This window comes from Nipponia nippon, unplaced genomic scaffold (assembly GCF_047370975.1).
Source record: "Nipponia nippon isolate SJK-2023a ecotype South Korea unplaced genomic scaffold, ASM4737097v1 scaffold_11, whole genome shotgun sequence".
Classification (NCBI taxonomy): Eukaryota; Metazoa; Chordata; class Aves; order Pelecaniformes; family Threskiornithidae; genus Nipponia; species Nipponia nippon.
This window is the reverse complement of record NW_028262302.1, coordinates 21,948,206-21,973,404: the sequence shown is the minus strand read 5'-3', so window position 1 is coordinate 21,973,404 and position 25,199 is coordinate 21,948,206. Positions and strand designations below refer to the sequence as shown.

At 42.0% G+C, this 25,199-nt stretch overlaps 1 protein-coding gene across 1 annotated transcript in view; it reads right to left on the bottom strand.

Moving 5' to 3' along the window:
* ADSS1 (adenylosuccinate synthase 1) overlaps positions 1 to 18,234 on the bottom strand; it is a 31,465-nt gene extending 13,231 nt beyond the window's left edge. The window contains exons 1-5 of the mRNA XM_009467195.2: positions 17,936 to 18,234; positions 3,193 to 3,295; positions 1,683 to 1,745; positions 854 to 904; positions 490 to 556 (exon numbers count right to left, since the gene is read on the bottom strand). Coding sequence (XP_009465470.1) covers positions 490 to 556; positions 854 to 904; positions 1,683 to 1,745; positions 3,193 to 3,295; positions 17,936 to 18,118 — 467 coding nt within the window. The 5' untranslated portion in view covers positions 18,119 to 18,234. The remainder of the gene's footprint in view (positions 1 to 489; positions 557 to 853; positions 905 to 1,682; positions 1,746 to 3,192; positions 3,296 to 17,935) is intronic.
* Between the last annotated feature and the right edge of the window lie 6,965 nt (positions 18,235 to 25,199).

The window sequence follows — 25,199 nt, the reverse complement described above, 5'->3', positions numbered from 1 at the left end:
CCTTTGTTCTTTCAGAAACCAGAATAATGAAGTATGAATAGTTACATACTGTGCTAAAGTGTAAGATGAAAATATAAAATAATATCTCCACGAAGTACAACTGAATATATAATAAACGATTACAAGTGTGGAACCTAATCGTGACAACACTTCAGACCTGATTCAAAAGAGCATCACTGGTCTGATATTAAACTGGATCGGAAACATCATTTTAATGGAAATGGGTTTTGAGGATTTGGTAGGAATTTCAAAATGTCTCTATATGTTGCAGAGAACTGGAAAACGGAAATATGTAAGAATTCATACCCTGCCTTTTCAGTAATAGCTCAGAGTTTACTCACTAACATAAGCAGGAGCAGAACAGAGTCACAGAATTAGTAACATCAGCAAGGCTCTTTAGAGATACATTGTATTTCTGTTTTCCAAAATTACACCAATTTTTCAAATTTGCATACTTATTAATGAAATAAAGGCGCTGAAAATATTTACTTTTTTCCTTCTTGTGCTTGACGTTGCACTTCCTGGAGCCCATCTACTGCCTGGTGAAAGTCAAACACTGCAATGGAAAATCAAATGGACATAGTGGGAGACCAAAGGAGAAAAACATTCTTTAAATGACAGATGTATAATTTCAAGACAAAGACAGAGCGAGTATTCCTTAAACATTGTGAAAACCTGTAAAACATCAGTCTTTAGTGGATACAAATTCCGTTATTATGCTTCAGATACACAACATATAAAGAAGTTGTATTAGATCAAATACACAACTGCTCTGTAGAGTAAAAACATAGTTTAGCACCATGAGCTAAGCAATCACTTGTGAGTTTTTTTTCCCCCTTCAATCATCACTTACCTATATGTGCTCTGTCTGATATAATCAATCTTTTCTCCCAATCTTTTAAACCTATCAGAAGACATAAAGAAAAGTAGGATTTCAGCTGTGCTGATTGGTCAAACCTTCAGATTTGCTTTTAGTATTTCTATGTCTGTCTTCTAGTTTATATAGCTTCTTGTTAAGAAGACTGTAGACAAAATGGATAAAACATAAATGAATATCAAATATCAGCAATGTTTTAGTTAACTAACTTTTCTCATTTTTTACTTTTTCAGCTTTTTCATTTTGGTATGGATAAAGACACTCCTTAACGCCAGAATGCTGTGGCTTACACACAATTCTTATTTTAAGGAAAGATCTTGTTTAACTCTCTATACGATAAATCACTTAAACTCCATTTGTGCCTCAGAAAAGAGAGCATTTCTATATCTAGAATCATGAAACAATTTAACATGTAAGGGACCTTAGGAGGTCATCTGGTCCAAAGCCTTACTCAAAGCAGAACCAACTGAGTTTATAATTGGGCACAGAAATGGGGACACAGAAACTCTGGGTTAAATCATCTCAGTTTGAGGTCAGAGGAAGCTTTGCCACACACTTTAGGATTTTTTTTTCTATCTAATGTGGTATATAATGCCATAAAACTCCCTGAAAACCCATGAAAAGATTGCTTTTCAAAATCTGCCTGAAGACCACAACACAATTCAACATTTTAAATACTGTTTTCCTCATTATTTAAAATCCAGAGTGTTATTGCAGTGAATATTTATGGTCAGAAATAAAGGCTTAAAAAACCCTCAACCCGGCTGCCAATATAAAGAAAAGTTAAAAATTACTTGATACAAACCTTTCTTTTCATTCTTTTCAGCTTCTTCAAACAGGCCTGGTAAATGTATAACCACTCCGTTACCTTTGGGAACATAAATGATTTATTTTAAAGCAAGAAATAAAATACTCATTCTTAGGATGTAAGACATGTAAATACTTGCTGTCTGAAATTTTATTTAAAAAGTAAGACTAAGTTTCTCACGTTTCTCACAAAGTGATCTAGAGAAATTTTTGGATAAATCCTTATTTTTGATAAGCAGCTACAAGCCTGCTAAAATCAGAAAAAACAGAGCTTGCTTGTTTCAGACATGAATGCTGGGCCTGCTCCGAAGCCAGCTGAGGTAAGCGGATTCTTGTCTTTGTTTGTGGTGGACTTTGCACCACGACTTCAGCCTCAATTGTTCACTGGTAAAAGCTCAAAGAAGTCCATGGCCTTAAAACACTGACAAGTCTGTGCAACAATATTTACATTTTCTTCAATATTCACCTATTTGTTTTAAACTCAGCTCAAACTAGTGTTGTAATACATTATAAATGCCTTCTTCCTGCTTTTGAGCTACAATTTAAAATCCACAAGCAATACAGAGCATTACTGATGAGACGTGGAGGATTACTGATGTAGTGGGCTGGAAACAGCTGCTGCTTCCTTCTTGGGAACATCAGAAATATCTGCAAGAGCCTGACTCAGCCTAAATTTAGGATAACTGAAGTTATAGTCTTTACTAACTGACAAGGGAGTAAAGTGGAAAGTAAGACAATACATTGTGTTTAGCAGAGAGAAAAAATAGGTTTCGTATATTTCAAACATCCACTTGGAAATTATCAAGTGGAACAAAACTATAACTACAGTTCCGTGACTCACTAAAACTTACACTCATTTCTTGTACAGTCTCTATGCATTTTTTTCTAGCAGAAAGAATCATAATTTTGGACAAATAAAAGGCTTAAGTTTGCCTATCACTTAACTATGAGTTTAATGTCCAGTAAGCAATGCAAACTTTTTTACGATGCCATTTGCATTGAATATCTTTACAGTGAAATACAACATCACCTTAAACAGTTGGTAATGTGAACAAAAAGGAGACTGGATGATGACCTTCCAAGCAGAGCCCTGTATCCTGGGGCCTATTTCTGGAAAGTCAGTAAAGAGATATCAGAGATAAATGATATTATTTATTTAGCCTAAGTGCTGGGGTTTGTGTCCTCAAAGAATAGCATTTATATTTCTGAAAGTATAAAAAGAGTGTGCAAGCAGAGGGTGGAATCCAAACTTGTACCATAAAGTATTAGAAAGAGCAACATGACAGAAAGAGGGGGTTCTTACTTTCAGTTTTCTAGTAGCAGACACTAAACTGGCACGGAACATAGAATAACTGTTCATGTTAAAGCAGCAGTGAAATAAAAGACAAACAGCTGAAGCTGATTGACAGTCACCTACACATTTTTCTTTCTTTGCTACTATAAACTACAGTTGGCAGCTACCCACCATGTAATGTTACTTTATTTAATAAGTTCCAAAATTGTCTTACCAATAAAAGAAATTGCCTTTGGATTAATGATGCCACTAGGAAATAGGTGAAAATCATATTCTTTCCCATCAACAACCACAGTATGGCCTGCGTTATTCCCACCCTGCAACAAAAAGAAATACCAGAAGATTAATGGTCTCCACTCTAAACCCTCAGCAGATTTGACGAGATCGTCTTTTTTTATTTATACATTCATGTCTTAGGTCACTGCTTTCTCCACCTTATAGTTTCTTGAGATGCTGTAGTATTGTAAAAAAGGGGGCTGAAGGGTTTCAGCAGGACTGTGTAGAATTAGGGAGCAGAATGATACCACGGAGTCGAGGCAGGACTGAGGCAGAGCAAGAGTAAATATGGGAGTGGTGGCAGAAGCTAGAAGAGAACTGAAGATTTCTGGGAACAAAACTGGATTGAACTATCACCCACGGAGTCCCATCTCTGACATGCCTAGATGAGCCCATCCTTTTTGGGCATCTTCTGTGCATGGTCATCTCTTTAGAGTTAAGCCTATAATGCCCAATTTTTCCTTTTGAATGGAAGCTCCTCCTGCCTGCCCGCCCACAAACAACTACTGCACCTCTAGGTGTTCAAGACAGAAAGTCTGTACAGAGTTGGGAGCACACGCAGTCTTTGCAGCTTCACAGAATCTCCCTGCCAAGGGACGATCTTCCCAGTTAACACAATCACGCCTTTACGGAATCTACAATTCATAGCTTATACGACCATCTACCAGACCTGAGAATGGAAACTGGTATTTCCCTCCAGAAACTGATTTTTCCCAAAAGGCTTTAAAAGAGGATGATGAGACAACAACAAACTTGGGAAGAGTAAATCAAGGTCATGAGTTGATTTGAACTGAAGCAGCAAAGTTTTGAAAAGTAAATGTCCAGTTTTCTCAACAGGCTTAATGTTTGTTGCTGTTCTATGGTGATACAACTTTTTGTCCTACTGATAAGGTTGGGAAATCTGACTGCTTGTCTGCTCTGATGCTACAGGGCTTCCATTTTCCAAAATGATGACAAATCTTCAGGGTTTGATACGAGGTCTGACTGACATAGAAGTGTCTGGAATGAGGGCATCTACTGGAAGGAGAACTGAGACTGTGACTGGTAATTTGCAAATAATGAAGAGCGTTGGCTGAATGAGTGGAGCTGTTACATGAAAACTCTGAGAAAGAGTGGTCCTTTATAACAATCAATATAACACACCTTCTTCCAGAGTTTCATTTACTTGTTTGCCCATTTGTTTGCATGTAATATACAGGAAAATAGCAACTCACATTCCTTTCAAATTGTGGATATACACTGAAACACAATATTAAAAAAAAAGATACAGGTTATAAAAAAATTTCAAATTCTTTTTTAATCAGTAGGATGGAGGGAAACATTAAGAAATATGCCTTTAAATACAACAAAAGTAATTCTATGTTTTGGAAGATGTGAGCTCAACAATGAAGTTTAAAAAGATAACCTGCTAAGGGAGAGCCGAGTATGAGTTCTGACAGAAAAATTGGTACGAGCAAAATTTCATTCAATTTAGCAAACTGCTGGGTAGCTCATCTCTGGGCTGGGAAGGACTCCAAAGTGTCTTGCTAATGCACAGTTATAACTTGTCTGGAGAATCCTGAAGAAAGCAGAACCGTCCTGGGTATTTAGCTTGCCCCCAGACATAATAAGCCAGTAGTAGGAACCTGGATCTAGTTAAAGGTACTGAACTATCTAGCAGGCTAATAAATCATGCAGGAGACTCATTTACGTGATATTTAAGAGGTCTGAGACTGGATGGATTGCACTGGTTGAAACACTAGCTTATTTTATTATAGTGGTATCAGGCTTGAGAAAGAGGCTAGTAACAACTTCTGAAACCATCAGCTTTCCTTTTTTGCTTGCCTATAGACGACGGCAAGATGGAAACTTTAAAAAGAATGAACTCCATCGTTTAACACTGATTTAATATCTACTACAAACAACAATTTTCATGTTTCCCGAGAAAATGGGGAACCAGACTCCTTCAAAAGTATTTGTTGTCACTAACAGTATGGTTATAGTCTGCTTTTCTTAATCAACATGAACAAATGAAATCGGGCTCGAGGACTCACAATCTGAGATAACAGCGCTCCTGAATTATAGTCAGAAGTGTTTTCTTGTACCCTAAAATTTTAGAAGGAGGGATATAGCAGTATGAGAATGTTTATGGAAGACAGTTTATGATTTTGGCAATTTTCCTGAACTACTGATACACAGACAAATGCTGTTTCTTTCTTTAGCAAATGCTTAAAAATGGACACTAATCAATCAGCTGTGAAAGCTGGCATACATAAAAAAATGCTGAAGCACAGGAACATCAGCAGATATGATACATCCTTTAATGGCCAAAATCTCTGAATCCACTTTCAGTCCCTCTGGACAAGTAATATAAACCAAAAATTCAGTGATAGACCTTATAAAACAGCACTTCTCTAATCTAAAGCTAATTTTGACAGCTCTGGAACTGTTTCTGTGCACTGCTCATGTTGGTCTGTGTTTCCTAAACAAGTCTCTTCTGAGTATATATTTACAGCTCAATTAATTACATTTTTACAAATAAAATTGAAGTGGTAGCAGAGCATTGACTTGCCCAACAGACATGATCTAACTTGCAAAACATACCCCTGGTCTGATGAGATACTTTCTATTTATTATCTGGTCATCTCAGTAATTCTTATGTTCAGTTTCAGAGATATTTTAACAGTATATTGGCAGTCTAATGGCTCAGATATTAAAGATATCTACTCCTCTTCTAATTTTACTTGAGTTCTAAGAGTCAATATAGGGTCTATATGAGCCATTTCTTTTGCTAACTAAGTATAAGGGAAACCTAAAAGCTTGTATGGGCTTAAACTGCAGATTACATGATTGAAGGTGCATGGTACACTGCAACCACGTAAGCTCCCTTCTTTTCCTCAAATGGTATTTCATTAAAGTGGTGTCAACACTGACACACCTAGTGACAGTATTCTCTGGACCCTTAGGATGCTTCCACTTGGACCAAGAAATCTTTGTTTTTTCTTCTTGGCCCTTGCTTCAAATGCAGCTCTGCATGATGAGTGTCCATTGAATATCCAGACCAAGCTCACAGAATCTCTGCTGTGCACCACTGATCTCACCTGAATTTTATTTATCTCTCATCATTTGCACTTTCCTAGGTCTCTAGAGATGGTATCTGCCTTCTTTTGTGGTTCTTCAAAAACTTCTCTAGCTAAGGGAATGTTAAGGCAACAACTTCTGACAGATTAATCACCAGCGCCACTTTGGCATCATCTGTATTGCAAAGTGATGGTATGACCAGAAATAACAATTAGCATTCACTTCCAAAATCTAGGAAGCCTGGGCATTCCCATTAAACTACTCTGGTGTGGGAAGTTCCATTCTGAAGAAGGAACCATTAGGGGAGCTGCTGAAGCTCCAAAAGGCTGAGTGCAACTGGGGTGACAGCAGTGTCTGGAACATAGCATCCACTTCAACCTGAAACCTTCCTTACTGCTCCTGCAGTGACTCCGACATGTTCTGTAGCACTTGTGCCCCTTCTGTTAAGCCACTTTAATCTCTAGTGACTCTTAAAACTGTACCGAATGTGGGAAACCTACCAGGTGCAGGTGATTGGGGCTATCAATTACAGCAAACTGCAGCAATGAAGTGGGACTCGAGAACTAGAAAGTATTAAGCATGCCGAGGACAACATGACATACATCGTACTGTAGTAATAAAAAGACCTAAATATCATTTAGGAAGTTCATTTCCAGAGAGCACACAAAAATCCTTCCTTTGAGGCACTGACTAGATACAGCGATACTTTTTGACTGCGCAGCCATGGCTGTTGTTCTTCCTATCAGCTATATGAAAGTTTCAGAGCGGATAAATGCTTTTTTCTTACAGTAGTTGGTAGGTGTTAAAGTTCTTCACATTTAAATCAGGCACCTAAAAAAAAAATAACTTTCACTGAAGTCATTCATAGCCTGCAGTGGAAAATTAGTATTCAGCCTTTTGAAAGTACCTACATTGCTTAACAAATCAGTTTTTATTAACTTTGAAAGTGCTAGACGTTGAGGCTCCATTAACAGCATTAAATATGTATAACTTCAATATATTTTGCCTAAGGAATGCTCTGTTACCTTGTGGTGCTTCAATCTATACCCCCTTTCTTTTAAAATCTAGCAGACCACCAGCAATGTGGTTTAAATTCAACAACTTAAAATGCCTGTTATTGCAGGCTGGGAAACAGACTTTAAGTTAATGGAAAGAGTTGCAGCATGTTGTTTTCAAGAGTTAAACAACAGGAAACATAGCATAGCATTATTTTCAGAGCAGAGTAATCCTACATGGTGAGGTTTCGTTGTTGGAGATTTTTTTAATTATTTTTAAAGAATGTTAAAGTTGAACTCAAATAAAAATGAGATTTTTTTTTTCCTGGAAGATTTTAATCTATATTTTCAGACTTCTAATAATCAAAGTGTAACGTTACATGTTGTCCCAGTACCAGAAGAAGATAAAGGAACTTAAGCTGCCTTATAAAACATCCAAATGTTTTTTTCAAGTACATTATTTAAAAAGAAAATACTTTTCCAAGCTTTTTATGTGCTGACCTATTTGTGATATTGGATTCTTGCACTGAAGTGACGTACTTTGATTACTATTCTACAGTATGTGAACACAAGCACTGCATCAATACACTAAATTGAGAAGCTATTCCATTTTACCAGTGTTAACAACTGTATGCGCTTGTATAAATACTATCTTTCAGGGAATTAATAATTATTATGAACAGGTTGGCAGAGGAGAACACAGAGTCTTTATCTTGTTAGTAGAACTTACAAAAAAGATAAAGAAACAAATCCACCTTCCAAAGTGCTCAGCCATTTCAAGGCTGATGTTTTGTTCTGTATTGTTTTGGTTTTTTTTTAAAATCATCTTGTTTATTCTCTGTAGCTGAAACATCCCAAGTTAGAAACAGAATTTCTATTCAGAGCAGCAGTGAGGCTGTTCAGTACCTGCAGCAGGAACTCCTTCCTCCCAGCTAGCCTTATAGTACATGTTTGAATACGAATGAAGCGTGTCCTGATGCTCAGATGTGTTTCTGCCTGCTCTTGCCAGCCAGGCAGCGTGCAAGAGATTTCATTCTGCAGATGTGGGAGCAGTGTTTGAGTGGTGTACCAGCAGTATGTGGCAGTCAGCTCCTCAGCCAATTGGTATATGCGGTGAACGTATAAATGGTCATGACCAGGTTTCGAATAAATGAATTAGAAACAAAAAGGTAGGCCAAACTTTGGATGGGAGATATCTATGCTAGAAAGCATGTGGAGGTGTCTGGACACAGTGTCAGTACTGGCTGATATGCCTAAGGCAAACCTCACATGTATAAATGGGAATATCAAGTAGGAGCAGAGAGATTGTATTACTTCTCCGTTTCACAGTGGTGCAACTGCTACTAGAATGCTGTGTCCTTGGTACTCGGACAAGATTAGAAGATGATCCCCTCTGGCATTATAATCTATGAATTTATAATCTATGAATTGGAATACCAGCTACAAACCAGCAGTTTGGGAAGTCTGCGTCTGAAAACAAATGCTATGACTCCTGTCTATCTCTTTTCATTGTAAGTGTCCCAGCTCTACTAATTCCATCCATCCATGAAGCAAAACACTTTCTGAAATTCAACTGCATCTGCAGGCCAAATACCTCTCATCATACTATGAAACAGACTATAAAATACTTCAGTTTTCTTATCTGTATTGAGTGATTTTCTTCTACTTACAGCATTTCATGTATGATTCTGAATAAACAAGGAGCATTGTTACATGAATTGTTTCTTCTTTCTCTTTACAATTTAATTAACGATGGCTATTTCTAACTTACATTAGCAACGGCCTGGAACTAATTTGAATAAATGTAGCTAATAAGTGTTAGCAGCATAACTGGCTTTGACATGAACTTTATAATAATATAAATCCATTGCCTTTCATGGTATTTCTCTTGATTTACACCATTGCAAAACATCATTGGTTTTAAAAAAAAAAATCCAACACAGACAAATGCATTAAGTGCTTTGAACACTCAGACCCTTAGATGCAATGTCACAAAACCACCTCTGTGTGAAAGCTTTTGTCAGATGACTGAAAGTGCTGCACATTCCTGTTGGGAGGTTGCTACCATAGGTGCTTGTTATAGTTTCCTTTACTGGAAGTTTTTTCTTGCTAATTTTTCCAGTTAAACTATTGTCTGATAGCACCCAACTCACCCCAACTCAGTTCCAAGAAGTGGATCATAACTTTTTTTTTTTTTAATCCAAGCCATTAGGAAGCGCTGGGTTAGGGAATACTCAGAAGTATGCTTAGAGCAGAAGAACTGAGGGAGCCGTGATTTTTAAAGCTACAGCGGTAACAAGGAGCTGGAGTGTGTTGTAAGTATTATCTCCCGACACCAATCATCAGCAGCCAAATCTCGTTTGCCTTGCTCTTCTTCCCAAAGAATATGTTTGCAATAACAGTTTCAAGTAAAACCAACTCTGCACAGAACTGCTTTGTCCGATTCCTGCATCTGTTGAAGTGCGTTCCTGCTGTGACCCTTCTGTCTCATAGAATGAACAAAATCCACAGGATCCCACCTTCCCAATTAAAATAGTGATCTCTTCAAAAATTCCTGAATTCCCACAGAAGACGACCTTCTACAGCCTAATGAGATAATTAGTAAGATTATAAACACAAACACTCTTGAGAAGAGCTGAGCAAAACTTTTGACCTTTTAAAGAAATATATAATATTATTTCTAGTGGAAACATCAAAACGTGAAGCTTATATCATGTTTTGCACTAATAATGTAGTATCTTTCCTTTGCAGCAAAAGAAAAGTGACCCTAACTTATATGGATACCTTGGTCTTCCTAAGTATCTGAAAAATGCAACTGGAAAAGCCAGGTCTAATTCAGCTCAGGTTTTAAATAGCAGTCAGTGTAGGCAAACTAGACACTCTTAAACTCCAGTTATTTTCTCTCAAACTGAATTTAAAGTTTTGTCAAACCACATAAAAACAATCTACTACAACAGACCACTACAACAAAACACACACTTAAATCCAGCAGAAGACGTAAAGAAAATAACGGATTCGAGGCATATTGATAGAAAATGCTATAGTGGAAAAAGCATTCTGACTAATGTTAGCAGAATCCTCAAATAAAGGAAATCAAACATGAAAAACCTAGACATGTCTGCTCATCTGTAGTCCTCTGTTCTGAAGAAGTGTAGTCATGTCCCTGTGGGAAGTAATATGATCCAAGGATACGAGCATAACTTTTCTTATATCTGTAAACAAGTTAACAACAGCTAGTGAGTTACAACAGGAATGAAAGAGAACAGATGTCATTTCAGCTTAATTTTCAGCTGCTTTCTTTTGATGCTTGTAGAGGATAATAAATTTATCAGGCTTTAAAAAAGGGATTGAAAATTAAGCATGCTTTCTTATGGAGATCTGGAAACTTTAAACCTGACCTTCTCATACAGTATTTATAATCCTGGTGGTCCTGAGATGATCTCGCTGATGCCCAAAGGAGAGGTTAGTTTAAAATAGCAATGTTACCATGTTGTTCTAAAGCCTAAAATGATACAGTGTAGCATGTAAGTATTTATAAGCAAAATGAAAAATAAAATTTGGATAAAATACCAAAGTGACATTACAAGTGACATCATAAGTGACAGATTGCTACCAAAAAAGTTTCAATTTTGAAAGGATAGACTTCTTTATTATAGCTAAGGAAACTACTTGCACTTAATGAACACTCTCCTGTGTTGAACAGCAAAATAAAACCTACTTGCTTTTTTTGCAGGGAATCTTGCAAAACATTGGAAAGAAATATGCCTGTATGAATGTACGTGTATGTCCAAATGGGATTATCAACCTTCCCAAACATTAGAGAAATCAAAAACGCAGTCCTGCAGTCACTGCACACTCATGACTCCAAGGTCATCAATCTCTTCACTGAAGATCATCAGGCACTAAATCATTAGGAGATTAAAGTCTTTACATGCTACTGTATCCTGTAGGGAGAAATTATACTAAATATCAGGGTTAAATCTCACTGAAAGGAGAGCAACACATGATACACACAGAGGAAAACAGTAGCCAACAAGCCCCTGTAACTTCACATGATCATCACATAAAACTGCCCTGATTTAAGCCCCGTTGCAAACGGCTCCAGCGGCCCCTGATCAACAGGGACAGTCACAACAACGCGCGGCTGCGTTGCCCTGCCACGTCAGCAGCACAACAGAAGAACAAAGGAAACCGCCCTGTCTCGCACCTCAACCACTGAGAAAAACTTCTCCTCTGGCATTTCTGCCACGTTTGGTTTTTATTATTCAACCACTTGCCCACAGTATATTCCTTTGCATTCCTCAAAGTACCATTCCTAATACATGGTATTTACTTTGCTTTCATTAAAACACTAGAACAAGGAAATAACGAAACCAGCAATAATATGCAAGTTATTTGTATCGTGTTGGGCACGACCCTTCACCCTTTCCTAGATTTCTCTAATGTTGCAATGGTATCTCAAACCCAAAACGTTGCTGGGCTTTTCTTACTGGTTAGCCCCTCTCGATCTCATTCGTTAACAATACTGCTACGTCGAGAAAACTAGCCACTCAATGTCCTTGGTGTATGACTTGGTTAAATCTCTTCAGTCCGAATGACTGCGAACTACTCAACCACAACAGACCCTAACAGCAGGTTTTTCTGGTACCTTTTTCAACCTCCTCAGCTTTTCTTCAGTATTAACATCAACTATAATTTTTGTCCATCTTCTCAAAAGATCAGATGATCCCTTTTTAAAACCAAAGCAATTCTTAACTTGAAAGCATACTGACTTGGACAGAGGAAATGTTTTAAAAAGTCACTGTGGATTTAGTGAAAAATAAAAGCACGTTCATATGAGAAGCTTAAGAAATCTAGTAACAGCTCTTCTTATTGCAATCACATTCTTGCAATTTGGTGTTGTTTCTTCAATGCCAGTTCTTAAGGGAACGCTGATAACATCAGGCAGATTGTTTCCAGAATTCCAGAAGGCAGAAGTGTCACAGGTCTGACACATCCAGCATTGTCATGGGCAGCACCGGAACAGCAGTGACAAACGAAGGCTTGAAAAATCTTAAAAACTGGCTTGGACTCGTCCCTGTTGCTGAATCATTGTCGCTGGTTTCAGTATGAAGACATGCATTTGTGCTGCAACTGTTTTACCCATCTATTCAGTAACTGAGATCAAACCCACTGCAAGATAATGGGTTAAACCCCCGTATTATGACAGGGGCTCTAGTAATTTACTAGCAATATTTTTTATATCTTTCACATTGAGCTTTTAGGAAATCTTTTTCTCTTTCTTCCCCTTCAAATTTTTTATCAAATTGTTTATGGGGCATTTTCATACAGTGCTTTTGGATGATTTGTTGAAAAACAATTTATTGCACAAGAAAACTTAATGAGGAAAGAAAGAATTGTTTACTCTCCATTACAACAGGAATTCTTAGACATTCTGGGCACACACCTAAATTATAAAAGAGAAAGTGTCTCACGAGCAATTTACCATTATTAGCAAAGATGCATGGTACTTCTCCTGCCCTATATGACAATGCACGCTATTTCCTTTTCCATTCACACCCACACAGAACTGTACAGTAAATATGTTCAGTGAAAAGTTATTATTACAAGTGTGCCTTACATAGTCTCAGCTTAAGGAAACAGCTAGAACTGTATGACTACCAGCTGTCGTCAGTTAACTCTGAACTTACTACAGCAGTCTACAGACTTTTGGGGAATAGATCTAGTTTAAGTGGTGCCTCTGGAGGCACATCACCTCGATAGCCGTGAGAGTTGACTATTTGTTTGATCATGCTCCAAAACAGATCTGAGAAATTATCTAATTAAAACCCAGGTAGGCACAACCAGCCACAAGCTCCAGTTTTGAAGGCAGCCACACAACATGTGAGGTGATGTGAGAAACACAGCTGGCATGAGAGCTGCCACTGAAGAAATCACCATCTGAAGCCATGTTATGAAAGATGCCAAACCTCTCTTCATTAGGATGTTAGATGTATCCAAATTACTTAAACTTACATTAGGACTTCTTGTTCTATGACAACATGCTAAGAGGCCAGGTAAAAAGTGAACTTCCCTCTATGTCTGATATTCTATCGGCTAAAAGCTTTAAAATAACACACAAACCCTGTTTTTAAAGGAAACATCACAATGAAACATTTGCAGTTGAACTCTTTGATTGTATCCTTCCCTGAAAATATACCAGGGATTAAAAGTATTGCACAGCATAACGTGACAGTTCTATGCCCCAGGAGGCCACAATAAGAAAGAAGTATTAGATTCTATCATTCTGCTTCTGAATGCCTTTGCTTGCTGAAAGAGCAGTTGAGAGGAAAAATGTTCTTGATGTTCTCCATTAATATAGGATCATACAATGTCCTGAGTTGGAAGGGACCCACAAGGATCATCGAGTCCAACTCCTGTCCCTGCATAGGACAACCCCAAAATTCACACCATGTGTCTGAGGGCGTTGTCCAATTGCTTCTTGAATGTTGTCAGGCTTGGTGCCGTGACTGCCTCCCGGGGGAGCCTGTTCCAGTGCTCCACCAACCTCTGGGTGAAGAACCCTTTCCTAATGTCCAACCTAAACCCCCCCGGCACAGCCTCCTGCCATTCCCTTGGGTCCTATCATTGGTCACCAGGGAGGAGAGATCAGCGCCTGCCCCTCCTCTTCCCCTTGTGAGGAAGCTGTAGACCGTGATGAGGTCTCCCCTCAGTCTCCTCTTCTCCAGGCTGAACAGACCAAGTGACTTCAGCCGCCCCTCGTACAGCTTCCCCTCTAAACCCTTCACCATCTTTGTGGCTCTCCTGGACACTCTCTAGTAGCTTCATATCCTTTTTGTACTGTGGCGCCCAGAACTGCACACAGCGCTCAAGATGAGGCCGCACCAGTGCGGAGCAGAGCGGGACAATCACCTCCTGCAACCGGCCGGCAACACAGTGCTTGATGCACCTCAGGACATGGTTGGCCCTCCTGGCTGCCAGGGCACGCTGTTGGCTCATGTTCAACTTGCCGTCGACTAATAACCCAAACTTAGACAAACCTACGTAGTTCCTTAACAGCCCTAAACTGCCTCTTGTTATTAATTTATTTAGAAATGCCTTTTCTGCTTGTTTATATGGGTATGTGTGCCCGTGTATCTGGTATTTTAATGAAAGCAGCACGTGGAAAGTTTTGTTCAGCGTCATCTACGAGAATATCCAGAGATCCTTTACCCTTATTGAACCATCCTCTTTCACAAAGAATGCTTCGAGTATACCAGTGAAATGAAATCAATTACTTCAGGTGAACTAAGATTTCATATTTAAATTGTCACATATTTCAGTGTCACTAATGTGAAAGTTACGTGAATTATGGTGTGTACCTAATTCATTTGGACTTAGACTGTGTATAACTGAAGTACTGAGAAAGGCTGAAACAACATCATCAACAAATTGAAACCCTTCAATTCATGTGAAATTAAATTCTGAAAGCTCAGGAAAATTAAAGAGGCCAGGGTTTTTATTTAACATATTTTGAAGCCTCCCTTGTGCCTGTGAAGGACTTCCTATTCCCACTTGCCTACTTGCCTTTCTTTCCAGTATCCCAGGAAATATAATTTCATTTCCTCTGTAGCAGTCCAGCTGTCACAGACTTTTTCTCAAGAAATCAACACACTAAAAATACTTGAGAAACATTTAATGAAAATGATTTCCTTTCATAGAAATATTGGGGAACTACTATTTTGAGAAAGCTCTTCAAACTCAATTTGGCCCTGAATTGAAATTCCTGTTCAGATGGGGCGGGGGAACACCACCTTTTTTAAAAAGTTAGCTCAAAGAGCATGCTACCATGATGAAGAATTAATCTAGTTGAGACATTGTTTTAAAAGACATAAACATCCTCCTTTCACACATTCATTTTCTAGCTTTCCCTACTTTCATTTCGCTGAGGACTAAAACAAGCTGTTGAATACCGTTTCCGTCAATGTCTTAGAAAATGGAGTGGACAGGAAAAAACCTTGTCAATCATCATATTCTAAAACACAGAAAAATTCCTGATGGAACTTTTTCTGACATTTTCTCTAAAGTCTCTAATAAGGGAGACCTTCCATGTTTGTTGTTTAAGCAATCTCTTCCAGTACACAAGTGCTTTCGCACTAAAAGTTTTTCTTAGTTTCTAGGAGGAATGTGAAGCAAGCAAGATTCTGGTCCAAACGCCGATGTTTTTCACGGTGGTACGCAGCATTAACGAAGTCCCTCTCAAACTGATTATGCCTATAAGTTAATGACCTACCATTATCACACTGAGAGAACTCATCAGTGCTGTTCACATGCTTAAGGTATGTGCACATCTTTACTAAACCTTAACAGTCCCATCTGAGTTCTAACAGAGGTAAATATCATACACCATTATCTACTTGCATGATTAGCTTTGAAAGTATGAAATCTTAAATTATTAAAATGGTATCTTTTTAAAAAGCATCCTCAAAATTGCCAAATGTGCAAAAAACCTACTTAACTATTAACCCTCCCCCACTTCACTTCAGTCATATAATTTTTGCTACTCAAAAGTAAATCATTACTCATATTTTCTCTTTCAAATGTTTTATATTCTTCCCTAAATCCTCATCCTGAAGACACTTCCATTAAATCAGCGTATTAGTAATCCTATTGCAGTCTCATACACGTAGTGTGTGTCTGTGTGTGCGCGCGCACGTATCAGTGAACACTATTCTGAAAAGAGTCCAGAGCTCCTCTAGATCCACCTGCCTTCCATCCATCCCGGTCTCATCATCAGGCTACAGAAAGATGATCTAGATGTGTCCAGCAGCGTATTAAACCATCTAAGCCATCTAGCCTGTTGTTAACACACTAACCCTTCGGCATGCTCACGCACGCAGAGTGCTGTATCCTTCAAAGGGTATTCTGGGGCTGCACCTGGGGGCCATGCTTGCAAATTAGTTCTCTGGATGGACAGCAAATCCATCTTGAAATCAGCCTCAGGGCATCTCTCAAAAGCAGGTCTGAAAAGAACCAGTATGACTTCTTGCACTAATAACAGTAAACCCATGAGGAAGCAAAGCAGTGTTTGACTGGGGCTTATGTGAAATGCTCCTCCTCAGCTAAAACCTTTAAATTTTGTTTTCTCACCAAAGCAATTACGAGACCTGTGTTTAAATTCCTAGCAACAGCTTGGGGGGGGAGGGTATGAAATAAAGATGGAAAAGTAGCTATAGTCCTGATAATACATATTCATTAGCTAACTTTTGCGCAGAAACCTTTCCCCAAGGTGACTCAAGATCTTGGGAGTTTAATGTCCCAATTGAAAATACTTCCTCCACCTTGTAAATATTTAACTCACATGACAACATTTATTTACATAATATACTGAATTACACAAACATCCTTGGATTTATCATCTCAGCTTCAAGGATATCTGTAGCTTTTCAGTAGCTATCATGCATTTTAAAGCGAAATAAACTTCATGGTACATACCAATTGAGTTGGACTAAGCTGACTACTTATTCATGCAGTCATATAGTTTACAACTTGAACAGACTATTAGCTGTATTGGTCTAATATGTTCATAATCAATGTCTGAAAACAGTTCTTTTAAAAGTTATTACTATTATTTGGGATCACATTTGTGTCTAATTTCGTTTACATTAGGCAAATAGATTGTTTTAAGAATCCTTGCGTTATATTAAATTAAAAAATACATATAAGCAAAGCCATGCAAGATGTTCCATTTTCATCACACTGTTTAAATCTTGTACTTTTACATAACTTGTTCTTTTCCACATTTTACTCACGCGCCATTTTTAAAAATTTTTAGAATAAACTTCCAGGCGTTTTGCAAGGAACACAACCCCCCCATCCAAAAAAGCCTCTGCAGTAAAACTTGGCAAAACTCATGAGGTTTATTAGCTGCTGGTCTTCAAGCCGCCTCATAACGTTGTTTGTTTGGGTTTTTTTCCCCCTCGGAGGAGCAACAAGCCCGGGGACACCAACCCCGCGACCGGCAGCGTTACATCCTCGCAAGCAGCTGACCCCACCCCAGGCCCCGGGGCTTTGCGTCCCACGGGAACCCAGCGCCGGGAAGCGCCCGGCCCGCGGCCCAACGCCGGCCCGGCCCGGACCCCCCTCCCCGGCCAGCAGCGGGCCGCGGCCCCCGGCAGCGCTGCCCGCCCCGCCCCGCCCCGGGCAGCCGGTCCCCGTCCCCCCCCGCCTGCCGGCACCTCGGGATCTTGTGTCGCTTATCGTGAAGGGTCAGCTATTTATATTTATAGTTCAGGACTTTTTCTTTCCGAGTGGCATTTCGAGGCGCGGCCGGGGAGGGTCGGGGGGGTGAGGGGGCATACGGCTGCCCACCGGGGCGCGTTCGCCTCCCACCGCTCGCTGCGGGAGAGGGGACGGGCAGGAGGAGTAAGGAGCGGGGAGAGGAGGGAGAAAACCGACAGGAGCGAGGAGCGGCCGCAGAGAAAGGCAGGCAGGCGGAGGGAGAACCGGGCGAGCAGCGAGGGAGCGGGGACCCGCGAGGGAAGGAGGGCGCCGGGCCGAGGGGAGCGGGGGAAAGCGGGGGCCGAGGAGAGCACGAAACGCAGGGCGGGGGAGCGGCGGGCAGAGCCGGCCCGGCCCGGCACCCACCTGGCACCGGCACACAATGTCCGACTCGGTGGCCAGCAGGTCGACCACCTTGCCCTTGCCTTCGTCCCCCCACTGCGCCCCCAGCACCACCGTCACTTTGTTACCGCCCGGCTCGCTGCGAGCCCGCTTCAGCCCGCCGGCGGGGTGGCTGCTGCGGTCGTTGGACGCTCGGGTGCCCGACATGCTGGGTGGGTGGGTGAGCGAGTGGAAGGGTGGCCGTGGCTGGAGCCGCCGCCTCGCTCTGCCTCCCTCCGGCGCCGAGCCCAGCCCCTGCGCGCTGCCCGCGCCGCGCCGCCGCCGCCGGCCTTTAACGGCGCCGCCGCCGCCCGCCCCGCGCGGCGCGCTGACGTGCGGCTCCCGCTGCCCCGCCGGCCGCGCTGGCAGAGGCACCGCGGCCGCACACGCGGGCGGTCTCCTCACCGTCCCCTCACACACACACGCGCGCGCAGTTTCCTCTCTCACACACACACACACGCACACACACACGCGCGCGCAGGCTCCTCACACCCAGTCCGTCCCCTCACAGTCTCCTCACAGTCTCCTTACACGCGTGCACACACACACACACGCAGCCTCCTCACACGCACACTCCGAGGCACTGGGGCTGTGGCGCTGTGAGGCACACACAGTCCTGAGGCACGCGTGTGACCGGGGCACCTCAGAGGGACGTGGGTATGTGCCACCCTCAGACACGCTTCCCTGAGGCAGCCAGGCCTGTGGCACAGACAGACAGACAGACAGATGTTGGGCTGGGTCACGCGGGGCTGTGTCACTGTGAGGCACGATCACACGCTGGTCTGAGGCGTGCAGCTGTGTCACTCTGACACGGGTCTGAGGTGCCCGGCTGCGTGATGGAGAGACGCAACGCATGGGTCTGGGGCGCGTGGCTGTCACGGCAGTGTGAGGCCTGTGGGGCCGTGTCACGGGGACGTACGGACACGTGCCGTCCTCGGGTGTGTGACTGTCACTGTGAGATGCACAAGCACCGTGGAGGTGTGTGTGACGGTGTCACAGCAAGACAGACCCTGAGTCTGTCTCTGGGTCTTAGGCACAGGGGCTGTGTCACTGTGAGACGCACACACAGTCCCGAGGCGCATGAGCCTGTGTCACTGCCAGACAGACAGACAGACAGACGCTGGCCTGAGGAACACGGCCCACAGTCACTGAAAGACAGATGTTGCTCTGAGGCATTTGGGACTGTTGCTGTCAGACACCCAGAGAATTGCACACGCAGAGTAGCTTGACACGTGTGCAGGTAGCCTCAGAGTACCCTGTGGTGCGTAACAGTGGGAGAAGGACAGGCACACAAGCTACTCCATGACACACAGGTCATGAGACACAAACATCCACCCGCTGGCCCGAGAAACATGGGCAGGCGCACTTTGAGTTTGACAGACACAGACGCTAGCCTAAAATACATACAACTGTTGTTACTGAACTGGCACATACCCATTGACAGGCACAGACATACCCTGTCCTGGTGGCCTGAGACACCCGAGACCATGTTGGCGAGGCACACATGCACACCCGCACATACACACACCCACCGACCTGAAAAAACACAGGACTGTCACTGCGAGACAAATAAACAAGCGAGGCGCGTGGAGCTGTGCAACAGGGACAGATTTACGTGCCCGTTTCCCTGGTGCGACAGGCGAACAGACAGTGCCTGGCGCCCATAACCCCTTCCCCGTGCACAGGCCGTGCACCAGGCTTGACTTTTTCTGTAACACACGTCCTGGAGCTCCAGGCATGTGACACCATGTCCTTAGGAAAAACAATTTGAAATGTGTAAGCTCACAGACCAGCCTGAGGCACATGCGGCTGTGTTAGTACGAGGCATATATATGCGCGTACATGCCTGCACACACACGCACGACTCCAGCAGAACACACCAGGTTGCAGCTTCAGACAGGAGGAACTGCACCAGCCGCTGCTTGTGCTCTCCTCCCGGTAAATGCATCCGTGTGATTGCTACCGAGAGAGCGAGTGACAGAAATTCAGCGTTTTGAAGTGACGCGTTCCTTCTCTTACACTGTGGCTCAGTTGAGATGCCATGATACATATGAGATCACACAGACACGTTGTGTATGCAGTGGTCACAATGCAGAAAGGTACTCATACGATCCGTTACTCTGGTATAAGGATGAAAAGAAAGTACTGGAATACTCAAATGAACTCCTGAGAAATAAAAATATAGCAGCGTGTACAGCCCATTTCAAACGTGCATACGTGGGCTCTATATGTGTGCGTGTATGCATATACACAAGCATCTACCCATGCATATACACATACGTGTATGCGTTTACGTATGTGCGTGTATAGAAATCGTCTAGAACACATTCCAGACTCCAGCACCTTGTAAGCATTCGTGGTGGCAAACAGAGCAGACATTTACTCTACTTCATCTCTAGCATTTGCAGTATTTCCTCTGGGAAAAGGAGGTAGGGAAGAGTTACCGTTCTGTACGCTCCAGCTGAGTATTTAGCATCGGTCAGTGGAGGTGATAAATACGGAAGAGAAGACTGGAAGGGAGCTCCTGATGTTTGAGCCTAGTTTCCCTCGCTACTGCAGTCAACTAAATCGTACAACACCTCGCTGTTCCTACTGAATAACTGTTCCAGAGCTGTTCTACTTAGAAACCTCTGCTAATTTCCAGCCGCCTGGCCAACTGATATCCGTATGTTCTGTGCTGATGTTGCCATTTAGTTTAAATACTTCTTCTTCCTCTCCCTTTCCTGTGTATATATTTATAGAAGGAATTACATCCAGTCTCTATCTTTGTTTTGCTCGGCAGAAAAAGACAAGATTTTTTACTCTTCTCCTCTCAAGACCGGCTCTCAATTCGCTGGTCGTGCTCATCTGCCTGCCCCACACCTGTTCTGAATTTGGTTCATGTTTCTTGAATATGGGGACCTAGAATTGCACACTGTGGTCCACGTCAAGTTCCTTACTACCCTCTACGCAGGAATTAATATCTTCTCCTTTCAGTTGGAAATACCTCACCTAAAAGACGTTCCTGGACTTGTCAAGTTTCACACAGGTGATGGAAGTTGGCTCCTCTCCCACACTTCTTCACTGTGCTGCTGGTATCCCACACACTGAAATACTGCAACCTCTTTCTGCCATTGGCACTCCACGCGCACAATACAGCTACTTGGCGTTTCACGTATATAGTCACAGCCAGATGCCACATGCGATCTAATGTGGCCTGAAAGACAAGCCTCCAGCTCGGGTTTCAGAATTTTGCATTACAGAATCTTAACCTTTACTTTTTTGACCATTGTTTCAGTTGTAAGGATGGAAGATTACTGTGAAGTCTTTTAAGACGTTTGGTTCCTGTGGTCTAATATGCACCAAATGTCTGGCCACAACTCCTCAGGCATAAGCTTTACGCCAAACTCTTTGGGCTTCTTGCCCTGATACCAGCCCGTCTAGAGCTGCCCAGCGTCCCAGACCAGTCGAGCTGGAACTTGTTCCACCTGACGTGGGAACAGCCAGCACTGGCCATGTTTCTCCTCACAGCCACGCACTGAGAGCTCGTGGACCTCATCTGAAAAACTTCTGCACTGGTCTATCATCTCCTCAGTCATTTGCAGCCAGCCTGGTCCTGCTATACTACAGAAATTCTTGTGAACGACTTAAACTTCTCTTTACCCGATACCTCAGTCGCTTTTGTAGTTGTACTCACTCCATACTCCACGCCACATTGAGTGTCTTAATGAAGTTCATGTCTACTGCATATGGTCTATCTTGACAGTTGGCAACGGAAGCCAGTGCCAGAGTGATCTGTTTCTACTTTTGCTCGTCCCTTTTGTACTTTATCCCAGTTTCATTCCCCTCCAGGCTTTTATTTTCTTTCAAAATTCCCTCTAAAGCTTTCCTTCCTGTGCCACCAAATCTTTCAGATTTTTTTGCCGCTTAATAACAAAATCATTTTGTCCGTTAAATAATAAAAATTGTGCCATCTCATTGTGGAATAAGTATTTGTCAGGCATTACGTTTACGGTTGTTTTTACAATTTGGAAACATGAGCACCAAGGACAGCAAAACGTAGCAGGGGTGTCACTCACTTCCCTCACACACTGATTCTCCTCAAAACTGACGGCTTGCGAGTCAGCTCCACACAGCTAGAATATAAAGATACCCTTTGCTGCAAGAAATACACATTCTTGGTGCTGTTCCTCTGCAGGAGAAGCTGTATACAGCGACATTTTCAAGTCAGAGAGGATCCCTGGGTTGTATTTATTATTATTTTGATGGCATTTAGCATTGCCATTCTTGCACGGCTTTTTTTTTTCTCTCTTTATGATACTCTACACCTATTAGCGTAGGGACTCACATCTTTTTCCAGCGTAAGGTTATTGCTGTTCTTGTGTTTGGTTGGTTGGGTTTTGGTTATGCTCTGTTTTTTTAAAAGCAAATCATCCTGGCCCGACTGCATGTAAATTGCCCTCCTTAGGGACGGAATCTAGCCTTTTTAACAGGAGATGACAGTGTTTTCAGCTATTTGTTCCTTGTGGCTCTCAGCCACAAAGAATACGTTAATAACTTTCATGTAACTTCAAAGAGACTGGCTCGGTGGAAATTTCTGTATTTTTTTTGTGTAAAGAAAGATGCAGTTTCTCTGCTCTTAATAGCCAGAAAGTATTCTAAAGTATTCTGGGGCTTTCTTCTTATGTCATTTCAGATGTAGCAAACTTGAGCATTTTTTGATGTTCTCTTCAGCATTTCTGTAATCAGATCCACTGTCACTCTGAGGTGGTCAGAAACTCCAGTTGTATTTTCTTTCCAGTGCCGACAATGTCAAACCTTCCATTTCTGTAAACTGTTTTACATTAAAAAGTTACTGAACACTTTGCAAGCAAACTAATCGACCAGGGGAACGCTCCTGTGTAAAAGTTCAAACCGTGTAACTCCGCACAGAAATAATATGAAGCAGTTCATTACTTGCAGTGATTTATTATTCATCTTACACCAATTTAAAAGCAAACTCAAGCCCACCAAAATCAATAGATTTAAATCCGTTTTGATGTGCGAGATGGAAAAAAAAAATCAAACCTTCAGGATAGATTTTGCTCCGTTAAAGGCAAATGTTTGACTTTTAAATTGAGTAGTACATGAAATTAACAGTGAGGTCCTGCAGAGCGACATGCGGCTTGCAAGGGCTGCAGGTACGCGGTGTCCCCGTCCCCTGGGAGTCACCTGGCGCTGAGCGCTGACAGAGGAGGGAATGAACCATCAGCTCAGTAATCAGTGTCTCAGAGGAGCCCCCTGCTCCTCAGAGCTCTCCCATTAAAACCAGTTCACCTGACAACGCTTGACCTTTGCAATTTCACAGGAAAACTTTCAAGCATTTGCCTTATCAGATAAAAAACCACGGTGGTTTTTGTGGTTTTTACTTTAGGGCAACTAATAGGAGCAAAATAGGTTCACGTGATTAAAGCAGTGCACTTTAGATTTACTGCAGAATAAATTAACCAAAACTATACTGTTTCTTTTCAGAACTACATTTTTACTAAACACTTGTTTCTTCACAGCCCTGAAAAAAATAGTAAATTGGTGCAAAAACACATGAAGAACTATACTCTGAGAGTAATAAAAATTGATTTATTTGGGCAAAATGTACATCAAATCGTAAAGGCTCTGTTTGTGGTTCAAAATTGGTTCTGTTTCCATGAAAGGCTTGGAGTGTGCAATAGAGTGCACTTACTGAGTGTGCAGATGGCATGAAGCTCGAAGCACCAAGAATCACGCTGGAGACCAGGAAAACATCCTGTGAATAGGAGTAAAAATGTCATATGGTTGCAAAAGAAGTCGAACATCATGCTGAGGTGGAAGAACAACCTGTAAAATGCAGGAAGGTGTCCTTTCGCTCTCCTCAGCCCCGCTGAACCGCCCAGCTGCGCTGTGAGGAAGATGAGATCCAGTTGAAGACAACCTAGAAGAGTGCCACAAGTGCATGAGCACAGATTTGGAAAACCCTAGGATGAAAAAACTAGGAAAGCCCCAGGATGAAAAACTGAAAGGGTTGAGGTTGTTTAGTCTAGGGAAAAGACCAGAGCTGACATGATAACAGTCTCCAAATATGTAAAACGCTGCTGCAAGTTAAAACGGAGTGGTATCGTGTTTTCTCTGTGGTGGATAGGACGAAATGAAAAGACTCTTCATCTTTTATTAGGCTAAACCAATTGATCTGATTAATGTGGATGAACTTGAAGGCATATAAAGCTTTATTAAGCTTGAAGCAGAAGCTGTGAATAAGACCAGCTTTGCTCCAACACCACTCCTAAGGATGGCATTTTAGCACAGCAGCATTTTAGCACTGTCTTAGCAGCAGCAGCTTGTCCAGGCTACAGGATTCCTGTGTCCTTGGGCGTTTTTTGAGAAGAGATTAGGCAAAAATGATTCAGCATTAACTGCTTTGAGTTAGACCAGCTTTACTAACTGTTTAAGTCCCAGTGCTGTAGGTCTTTTCTGAAGACTTTGGCCCAAACCCTCAAAAAGTACGTATCCACCTGTTTAGATGCCCACGTCGAATACTTCAACAACACTTAAAAAGCTGCTCAGCTGCCACCCAATTCTGTAGCCACCTACAGGTCTGTGGGTGGGCACAGGCGATTTATCCCGCAGTTCAGCTTGTGTCAAGCTGTGAGAGGGGTCTCACGTCGGGTACTCTGCTTTGCTACCAGGTCCCTCCCTCGTGAACGCTGAATGTATAAACCAGAGCAAATGCCCCCCCCAATTGTATTTGGACTATCGCCACAGACTGGCTGAGGAGTTAAGGGTCTCAGCTGTGATGTGACAGACACTGACTGGTTCAAATCTGTGTTTTTCCCCTGACTAGAGACGTGAACGGGAACTTTAGTCTCTGGCATCCTAGGGTGAGCCCTCCAATAGCTGAATTACGTAGCATCTTTCTCTGCCTAACAAATAATCAAGCTGATATACCAAAACCGGAGGCTTCTTCACATTATTTCAGCTGGTTGAGTAAATAATATGCACAGAAATAAGATTGCATAAAACCTATGGAAAGATTTAAAAACAGATTTTAATGAAATGAGCTCAATTTGAGTCGCCTCTCCAGCCAATATAATGAGTTGGAGATTCTGCCAGGCAATTTATGTTTTAAAAAAGAGATTAAAGGAGCGTTGCAATATGGTTATACTCCTTTATGCCTGTGAGAGCATGGCCTGAAGCCTGCCAGGCTCCCAGTAAAAGAACTGTGGCAAACTCATTGAACTCAGGGGTGCAGGGTCAGGCT